The following is a 9,328-nucleotide window of genomic DNA, read 5'->3' as shown; positions in this document are numbered from 1 at the left end:
TTTTAATTTTTTGTCAGAATGGGCCATCCATTCAAACCGGATGGTTGGACCAAAAACCCAAAAACCAGTGGCTAGAATGGTTCCATTTCTGGGTTGTTTTTTAAAACCATGGGAAAAAGAAACAAGTTTTGTCAAATGGGAACCTTGAACTCGAAACAAGATAGATTAATTTGGAGACTATATGCAAAGGGACAATTCACAATAAGATCAACTTACAATCTTGAATTTGAAGTAAGACCTGGGTTTTAGAAGATTTGAAATCTTAACTGCCCCCAAAAATAAGGCTGCAACTTGGGTTGGGTTGGCCCGAACCCAACCCTAACTCAACCCGAAAAAGTTGGGTTAGGTTGGGTCAAGTTGATGCTCAGGTTAGGGTTAGGGTTGAAATTCAAGAACCCAACTTTACTTTGGGTTGAGTTAGGGTTGACTCCTTAGGCAACTTGACCCAACTTGAACCCGACTCTATAGTACATGTCATATATAAATATATGCTATATGTAATTTATAACATACATTGATTTGTTTAGATGCATGATATTTGTATAGCCCTCACCACATAGTATCATGTATTTTTTTAAGATAATCACTTCACTTAATCCTAATCATAAAGACTAAAACCTTAATAACATTATTTTATGTTTTTTGAAAATTTTATTCTTCATCTTCTCTCTATTGTTTGCTGCCCATAAAAGATCTATCATAAGTCATAACTCATAATAAACTAGTCATTTTTAACACTTCTTTTTTTCTGAATTTTGTACCAAAAGAACAAAAAAAATGTCAACAAATAAATACTAATGAAACATGGGATTAATATATGTAGTGAAAGTTGAGTTAAGATTTAAAATTGAAAAATTCTATGAAGTTTTAAGGGATGGGAAGAAGGTTCGGTTGGCCCCAACCCGAGCCCAACCCAACTCAAAATTGACTTCGTGTTGGGTTGGATTGGATTAGGGTTGAAGGAATTTAGTTAGGATTGGGTTGATTGAGTTGGGATAGGATTGGCCTCAATCCGACCTAACTCAGCCCGACTTGCAGCCCTACCCAAAAATATACTTTTTTTTTGTATCTTGCCCTAAAAGAAACTAAGGACCGGAGAGAAACTAAAAGATTAGGGTGTATTCCAAGACTTGAGATGTTGTTTTTGTGGTGAAGAAGAAACTGAGAAACACATCATCCTCCACTATCTGATGGCAGAACCTCTTTTGTTAAATAATGATCTTGGCCCAACAGAACCCTTAGAAAACAAGGGCATTGATGAGTTGTGGGAAAGAATGAATAAGATCTATAAAAATGACTGGGATAAGTATTCTCTCGAAAAATTCAGCACAAGACTATGGCGTATTTTGGAAAATAGAAATAAAAGGATATTCAAAAATAAATTATCCCCTCACATTGTTAAAGGACTAGGTAGAAGTTTGTGTAGTGACTACTTACAAGTATATCTTGAAAGATAAGAAACATACAACGACCAGGAGGAAACTCGTCTTTTTAGTTGGAAACCCCTTGAAGAAGGAATATGGAATATGTGCTATTGGTGCAATCGCAAGAGATAGCCTAGAAAGGACGCTCTATGAGGGATGCAAGTACTTAGGTGTATTCACAATTAATGAAACTGAAGACTGGGCAGCAATGGAAGCTTACTTGCTTGCTGTTCAATATATCATCATCATCATCGAAAGAGACTCCAAATTAGTCATCAACGGTCTTCATGGTATTAGGGGTCCTCCTTGGAACGTGGAGCCTATCATCAACGATTGCTATCAGACATAGTAACTTTGAATTGACGACTATTATTACTTGCATGTATTAAGGGAGGCCAACTTTGCAGTGGACTAATTGGCCAACTATGGTCTGTGGTCATGCTACCTAGATCTCCTCTTATGGTTACAAGTGTAACCCTCTAGCATACTTTTGTTTTAGTCATGCTTGGGGTAGGGGTTAGGGGTGTCAATTGGATTGGATTTGGTCCAATCCGATCCAGTCTAATGTGAGTCTATTATAAATGGACCAGGTCTAATCCAATCCAATAAATGTTTTGGATCAATTTGGACCAGTTTAATTCAATGTTTAGACTATTCAATCTGTTCAAATTCATTTTGATTTAGATTGGTTTCAACCTAAATCCGGTCCATTGACACATATATTCTTATCTTATATCAATGGACTAGATATTAGCTTAATCCAATTCAATCCAATATAAATATGTTACAGATGGATCAGGTCCAATCCAATCTAATAAATGTTTTGGATCGGATTTGTCAAATCCAATATGTCTTGTTGGTCCATCTAATCCATACAAATTAATTTTGGGCTGAACGGGGTCGTCTAATCTAAAACCGGTCCATTGACACCCTTACTTGGGGTAGGGCTACCCTTGTGGTGTGTAGTTCTCTTATAATCTTTTCCCTCACTACAAAACAAAAAAGGGGACAAATTATAGATTCCCCCACCTTCCAAACAAGTGGGTGAATTCGACACAATTCAATGGGTATGTGGGTGAATGAGGGGGATTTGCAAAATAAAATAAAAATAATAATTAAAAATTTATGAGGTGGAATTAGAAGTATAAAGTGTGGGCTGAGCTGGGTCGTTATTCCTTCCCCTATGATACTTTGAGGGCTCAGCCCGGCATGGCCCATTGCTTGAGTCCACACGGGCTCGTGTCGTGCCGCAAGCCAAGCCATGTTTTTAAAAGAAATTCAAAAAATAATGAATTTTTTAATATAAATTAAATAATATAATAAAATTATATATATATATAGGGTTGACAAACAGAGAGAGAGGCAGGGCCGCAGACGGTTATGAACACAAGGACGTTTACGTAAACGTCAAAGGGATGCGATGCCACATTTATTAATGAACCGAACGTAACAAGAGAATAAAAAATCAAAATCGCTGGTGGGAAGCGAATGCGTAAGGGGGGGTCCAGACTCCAGACCAATGAGGGGTTCTATAACGCTTTCGTCTCCTCTGCTGTCTCGCAAGTTTTGGATCATCAGAACTGAAAGCCGTTTCTGTAACCGATTCTTTATTCGATATTTTATGCACGAATCGAATTCAACTTCCAGGTCTGTCCGTCTGTGTGTGTGCCTCTCTCTCATTTTTTTTTTCTAAGTTTTCTTTACACTTCGATTCGAATTTGTGATTATGATCTCCTTCTTATGTTTTGTCCAGTTCATTCTACGATTCAGATTGGAAAACTAAACATTGGGAGGTACAGATTCGGTCTGATTTTTTTTTTTTTTTTTTTTTTATGATTTGGTTTCGCTTGTTGCTAAGAGATGTATTTTCGAGGCCTGATCTGTTTTGTTGTGTAACAGGAACAGGAATGGGGACCTGATTCGATCAGTTATTTGTTGAATCCGGATCGAATGGATAGCGTACTGAGGTAGTTTCTAACATTTTCCCTCATAGGTTCTTTATTGCATTATTGTTTCCAAAGCTTCCATTTTTATTCTGTGTGTTTTTGGACCTGTTGATCTTTCGAGGCGATATAGCTTGCATTTAGGCTTCATATGGTAGGTATTGTTTTTGGATCTTTTATGCCCTGTTTATGATTTTGGTGCTATTTAAGCATCTATTGGCGTCAACTCATATTGATAGGAGGGAGATTTGTACGAGCGATGTTTCTTCTTCTTTGGATGCTGAAACAGAAATGGTAGTTTCGTTTATTTTGCACATTTGGTGTTTACTCGATACCCCTGTCTGATTCAGCTGGGAATTTGATGGTTACTCCTTCATTTTATTCGTATTGACTTCACTCAACATGGGGCATGAGGGTACAGATTTATGCAAAATCTCTTGTTCTTAATTGAGATCTCTAAGTTGATTTTAGTGATCGTGGATTCTAGTCTTCAACTAAGTCCTATATCTTTTGACAAACCCATAAAAAGACTGAAAGTTTCTTTTCCATCTGCGCAGTTTCATTTCCTTTTACACACTCATACTGGGTTTAGTGCTTAACGTTGTTGCAAGTATAGATTCATTCATGTTACTTTCTCTCATAGGTAGATTTTATCTGGTTATTCCCCATGGTTTCTTCATTACAAGCTTGAATTTCGAGGTATTTTCCCAGTTTTCTGCTTGAAGTGCTAAGTTCTTTCATCTTTTTTCTTATGTTATGTATTTTTATGACCATACTTGTATTTATTTTTATTAGGGAGGCGTTTGCATGTGAAAAGGGTTATCCATTATTTCCAGTTTTCTTGGAGGAAAATCAGTTCCTGTATGATTCTAATGCAATTCGGCTTCAGCTATTTGGAGATTGTGAATTCACTGAAGGACTTTTTTGTCTGTCATGTGTTATTCATTTACAGATCAGAAGATTATTTTGGTTTCATTTTAAATTTCTACTTTTCTAGTATATATTTTTTTTGGGTATTCATACTGTTATGTTCTATATTTACCTTATTCATTCTTTTCTCTTGTTTTCTGGCTTCTATTTGTCTTGGCTTTCTTGTTGATTTTGTATGGTGATCTTTTGCTTTCAGTCTGTAGTTGATGCTTGGCTATTCAGGTTAAGTGATCTTAGTAACTCCCCTTGGTCCATTCATTTTAGTGCTTAAAGGCAGCAAGAGCTCACCTTCCTGGCTTGTGTAATACACCACACATGTGGGAGATTAATACTTGCTACTTGGTTGGTTGCACCATGAATATTTTTGATTGATCCTAGTTGCTTGACTATAAACATTCAATTACGAATTCTCTGGATTGAGTGCTATCTTGTTTTCTTGTCATCCATAAAGAGTATGATGGATTGGATGGTGGGGCAAATATATATATACCATCCATGAATTTTTGATAAATACCACCTGATTGGCTACCACATTTATGATACCAGTTGATTGGTCACAAGTTTTTCAGATACCATATCTTTCCGGTATCATAGTCAAATCCATATACATTCAAATTTGGTCTGGTGCCTTCTCATCCTTGATTATTTGTAGGGGTGCAACTTGGGTGGGCACAGTTGGACTTTTATCAAAATTAAGGGCCCAGCCCAAAGGCCTGAACCCGAAGCAGTGTAAAATGCTAACTCGGGCCAACCCAAGTTACACCCCTAATAATTTATCTGGTTCTAGTTGGGAGAGAAGCTTCTAACTAGAGATTTTGATATGCTTTTCAATGGGGTTCTTGGTAATGCGTGTGTATGTGTTTTCAATTTGCTTAAGCAAACTAGTGTTTGTGCTATGCTTCATTCTTTCCAGTTACCGCTAGGCTCATATATATTTTTCCCCTTTAGCTCCATGGTTGCACTTGCTTTGTTGACATCCTTAAATTTTCTTCAATTTGTTTAGTGTTCTGGTCTGACCTCTTAAGGCATCATCAATCTGCAATCCATGTACAGTTACATCCAGATGTGGTGTTGGTCCAATGAGCCATACGGACAATGAGCATGCCTTTCTGATGAACCGGCCAACAGAACAAGGCAGGGAAGCAGAAGATGTTCTGAGACAGCAAAGGCTCCAAATTTCCTTGAATACCAACTTTTGTCAGTATGAAGCCCACCAATTGCCAACCATTCCTAAAATGAATCCTGTACCAACTAGACTGAGATTGTCATACAATGATGATGAACACAACTCTGTTACTTCCATAAATGGAAGTATGACAGAAACTCTTACTGTAATTCTGTCCCTAGGTGACAACCTTAGGATTGAGATTGATTGGCAGAAAGAAGAATTCGACCATTGGTATACTGTATACACATTCCATTCTTTGTGCCTTCTAGCTTTCAAGTTCATTATTCCCTTGATCTTGGTTCATGACTAAACAGGAAGAGCACATCATAAAGGGAATAAGGGAGATGAAACAAAGACACATGGCTTCTTTCCTGAGTACTATAGGAAAAGGAGTTGGCAGGAAACTGCATGAGAAGGAGCTTGAGATAGAGAATATGAACAGGAAGAACAAGGAACTAGTGGAGAGAATAAAGCAGATGACCATGGAAGTGCAATCCTGGCAGTACCAAGCAAAATACAATGAATCAGTGATCCAGGCCATTGCACAGTACATTGACCAAGGGAAGGAAGGCTGTGGTGACAATGAGGTTGAAGATGCAGCCGTTAAGTGACATTTGAAAAGTCAAAGATGCCCTTCAAATGCCATCTAATCCTCTTTATCAACCATCCAAACATTGACAAAAAAAACTGAACAGTCCCAAATCCTAGCCTCTTCTATTAGAAAAAAAGTTGACTCTTTAAAAGACTCTAGAATTTGCGACTGTTCATTTTATTGTCAATGTTTGGATGGTTGGTAAAGAGAATTAGATGACATTCTTAGGGCATTTTTTGACTTTTCAAATGTCACTTAATGCTGATTAATGGATTGGTTAACGACAAGTACTGGATTGTCACATTTTAAAAATTTGGGTAATGGATTGTCATATTTTAAAATTTGGGATCCAATTGCCACTCGAGCCAAAGTACAGTTACCGATAAGGAATTCCCCCCCCCCCCCCCCCTTTTTTTAAGTACTCATATCATCCTTCTTATATTGGCAGTTGAAAGTATATTTATCATTAACTGCTAATTATTTTATTGATATTGACCATTGAAAGTTTCAATAATTTTTGTCCACAAGATGGGTCTATTTTGTTGGATGGTGATTATTTCTGATATAATTTCCTCTCTTTAATAAAGGATGTAAGGTCAGTTTAGGTTGTCTGTATGAGCTCCCCATTGAGTGTGCCCCACAACCCATCTCCCGTATATTGGGAACATATCCCATGCTTTGTGGGAGATGTACACGGGGATGAGCTGTGAGGCATGCTTTGTGGGGAGCCCATCCAAATTCCATTTTAGGCCCCAAAATCAATTGGCTAGGTATGTGTGTTACTCCTAATACTGTATTACTGTTCCAACATCCCACTGCAGCAGTAAGTAGGCACACCTTGCTTGTAAATGTTTTAAAAATTGACCCGGAGGCCAAACCACTTTTGCCTCTGGGTTGCAGGTCACCGGTTCGATTGGTTCAGACCATGCTATGTCAGTGCATATATGTTTTTTCCTGTGTGCATATGTATAAATATATATTTTAGCAATAAATAATGTATAAATATGTTATATGCAAGGCTCAAAATATCAATACGTACCAGCCCGTATCAACTGATACGTATCATTCCAGGACCCCTCCGATACGCCCCTCTAGTGGGTGTATCGGCGGTCTGACCAATTAAGGGGGTGGAGGAGTCCTAAACCGGTTTTGAAAAAAAAAAAGGTATCGATTCCCCTGATACCTTATTACGTTTGCATGCACTGAGTGTGCAACCCACAATAGTCCAAATCTTATTACGTTTTTGAATCCTAGTCCTATTCATACTGTTATAATTTTTATTATAAATAATAAGTGAAGGGGGCAACCAAAATATAGCTCTCCTACTTCTCAAAATCTTTTATTCTCTTCTTTTCTTTCTCTCTTCCTTCCCTCTTCAAGGAAATACTTTTTTCTTTTATATTTTTTAATTCAGCAAATTTCTACTTGGTATTAGAGCTTCATTTAGGGTTCTTGAAGCACTCTCATGCAGCCATAGATCGGTCGATTGCATGAAGTAAGAAGAGGCTGATCGATCTATTTTTTATTGCCTAGTTCTTGGATTTTTTTGTGAGGTTGATTCATCAGTAAGGTGATCTTCGTCTTAGCATCAAAATCAGTAGGAACTGGAGTACGGGAAAGAATCATAGAAAAGTTGGACTCTTTGTTCTTGATTTGATCTTGGGCACACAGGTATCGTTTGATTTCTTTTATTATTCTATAGAGGGCAATTAGCTTTCTGGACCTTTCTAGGTCTTTTGGAGTGGTTGTTTCAGTCTTCTCTCTATTGGGAGACGCTAGGAGGAGAGAGATTTCTCTCCGGTTAGGGTTTTTCTTTTCCTAGAAGGGTTTGTTTCTGTATGCATGTCTTAAAATTGTTCTTGGAAGCTCTCAACTTTCTTCTTTCAGTCTATTAAACTGTTTGAAGTAAGATGGCAAATTGGAATACTGAGCTGAAATCCACCGGTACCATGGGACAAGGTGTTGGAAGTGATAATGAAATTTTTGGGTTTGGAATTATTACTACAGTAAAACTGGATGGAACAAACTATTTAGAATGGGCACAATCTGCCAAAGATAGCTATTGGTGCCCGCAAAAAGTTAGGGTACATCACTAGGGAGGAAAGGAAACCAGATATAGATTCTTGTCGATGGGTATAAGAGAATTACATGGTGATGTTCTAGCTATGTAATTCTACGCTACCTCACATTGGAAAAAAAAATTGTGGGTTAATACTGGTGAGGAGATTTGGGATGGAGTAACTGAAACCTATTCTCATAAACAGAATGTAGCTAGAGCTTATCAGCTAAGAAATTAGGAGATAAACCTCTTGCTATGTATTTCTCCATGCTGAAAACCCTATGGTAGGAAATAGGCCACTTAGAAACTATAATATGGGAAAGTGTCAATTATACAACAACTTATCAAAAACTAGTAGAGAAAATAGGGTTTTTGAGTTCTTGGCAGGGCTGAACCCTAAATTCGACATTGCAAGGCAGCATATCCTTTCTAGGGAGAGTGTGACGCTCTCTCAAGCCTATGCCTTTGTTTCTGAAGAGGAAAGTAGAAGGAGTGTCTTGTTGAAATAGCTTAGGATTGACCAGTTGGCCATAGTTAGTACATCCAAACCTAAACCGAATGGAGAAAGGGGAAGCAATGAGATTAGGAGGGAGGATAAGAATGACTTGGTGTGTGATTACTGTGAAAAGCCTAAGCATACCAGAAATACTTGTTGGAAACTCCATCCACAACTTATGCCTACTCGAATCAAGAACAAGAAGGGAAATATGAATCTGGCCACTATAGGAGACTCTTCGGCCCCTCTTTCCCAAACAGATTGGGAATCCATTGTAGTAGCAACTGTAAGAATAGAATTGGAAAAGTTTGGATAACTCATGAGCAAAAAAGATGCAACTAGTTCTAGCCTTCCAGACGGACAATAGAGTGTAGGAGCCAACTACACCACCTCTTTGGCACATACATGTAGTTCATATGCAACTACAAACCTTGCATCCACTTCAGGTAAGGACGGACCTCCATGGATTATAGACTTAGGAGCATCTGAGCACATGACTAATGTCCCTACCCTCTTCAGTTCTTATCTATAGTAGATGGTTCTCATATTCCCATTGCCGGGATGGGAATAATTAGAGTGACCAATGATATTACTTTATCCTCTATCTTACATGTCCCTAAACTTCATACTAACCTACTTTTAGTTAATTCTTTGAATTGTTCAGTGACTTTCCTTCTTGATAATTGTGTTTTGCAGGATATGGAGTTAAAGAAGAT

The 9,328-nt window shown here is 37.8% G+C and overlaps 2 protein-coding genes across 12 annotated transcripts; both read left to right on the top strand.

Moving 5' to 3' along the window:
• Positions 1 to 2,800: 2,800 nt before the first annotated feature.
• On the top strand, positions 2,801 to 5,703 carry LOC148861669 (uncharacterized). Of its 11 annotated transcripts, none has more exons than XM_088982573.1 (6): positions 2,801 to 3,071; positions 3,178 to 3,217; positions 3,324 to 3,391; positions 4,015 to 4,066; positions 4,163 to 4,228; positions 5,351 to 5,703. In XM_088982573.1, exons 1-5 carry the CDS (start codon positions 2,944 to 2,946, stop codon positions 4,178 to 4,180), a joined length of 306 nt encoding a protein of 101 aa, XP_088838699.1. In that variant the 5' UTR covers positions 2,801 to 2,943; the 3' UTR covers positions 4,181 to 4,228; positions 5,351 to 5,703. The 11 variants fall into 11 exon arrangements, 8 of the variants coding, with proteins under 8 accessions (XP_088838699.1, XP_088838700.1, XP_088838697.1 ...); XM_088982574.1 differs by having other exon boundaries at positions 5,301 to 5,420; XR_016112359.1 differs by having other exon boundaries at positions 2,807 to 3,071; positions 4,011 to 4,066; positions 5,301 to 5,420.
• Positions 5,533 to 6,076, top strand: LOC148861668 (uncharacterized). Its single transcript, XM_088985062.1, has 2 exons — positions 5,533 to 5,703; positions 5,780 to 6,076. Exons 1-2 carry the CDS (start codon positions 5,533 to 5,535, stop codon positions 6,074 to 6,076), a joined length of 468 nt encoding a protein of 155 aa, XP_088841188.1.
• The last annotated feature ends 3,252 nt before the right edge of the window (positions 6,077 to 9,328 follow it).

This window comes from Nelumbo lutea, chromosome 4 (genome assembly GCF_056320005.1).
Source record: "Nelumbo lutea isolate HS-2025 chromosome 4, American lotus-T2T, whole genome shotgun sequence".
NCBI lineage: Eukaryota > Viridiplantae > Streptophyta > Magnoliopsida > Proteales > Nelumbonaceae > Nelumbo > Nelumbo lutea.
This window is presented reverse-complemented; position numbering and strand designations above follow the sequence as displayed.

Excerpts from the sequence above, each read along its gene's own strand:
- LOC148861668 (XM_088985062.1), top strand. The coding sequence starts at position 5,533 with ATGAATCCTGTACCAACTAGACTGAGATTGTCATACAATGATGATGAA. Across the intron at positions 5,704-5,779 it reads AATTCGACCATTGGTATACT|GAAGAGCACATCATAAAGGG; the intron begins GTATACACATTC and ends ATGACTAAACAG.
- LOC148861669 (XM_088982569.1), top strand. The coding sequence starts at position 2,944 with ATGAGGGGTTCTATAACGCTTTCGTCTCCTCTGCTGTCTCGCAAGTTT. Across the intron at positions 3,218-3,323 it reads GGAAAACTAAACATTGGGAG|GAACAGGAATGGGGACCTGA; the intron begins GTACAGATTCGG and ends GTTGTGTAACAG. Across the intron at positions 3,392-4,162 it reads CGAATGGATAGCGTACTGAG|GGAGGCGTTTGCATGTGAAA; the intron begins GTAGTTTCTAAC and ends TATTTTTATTAG.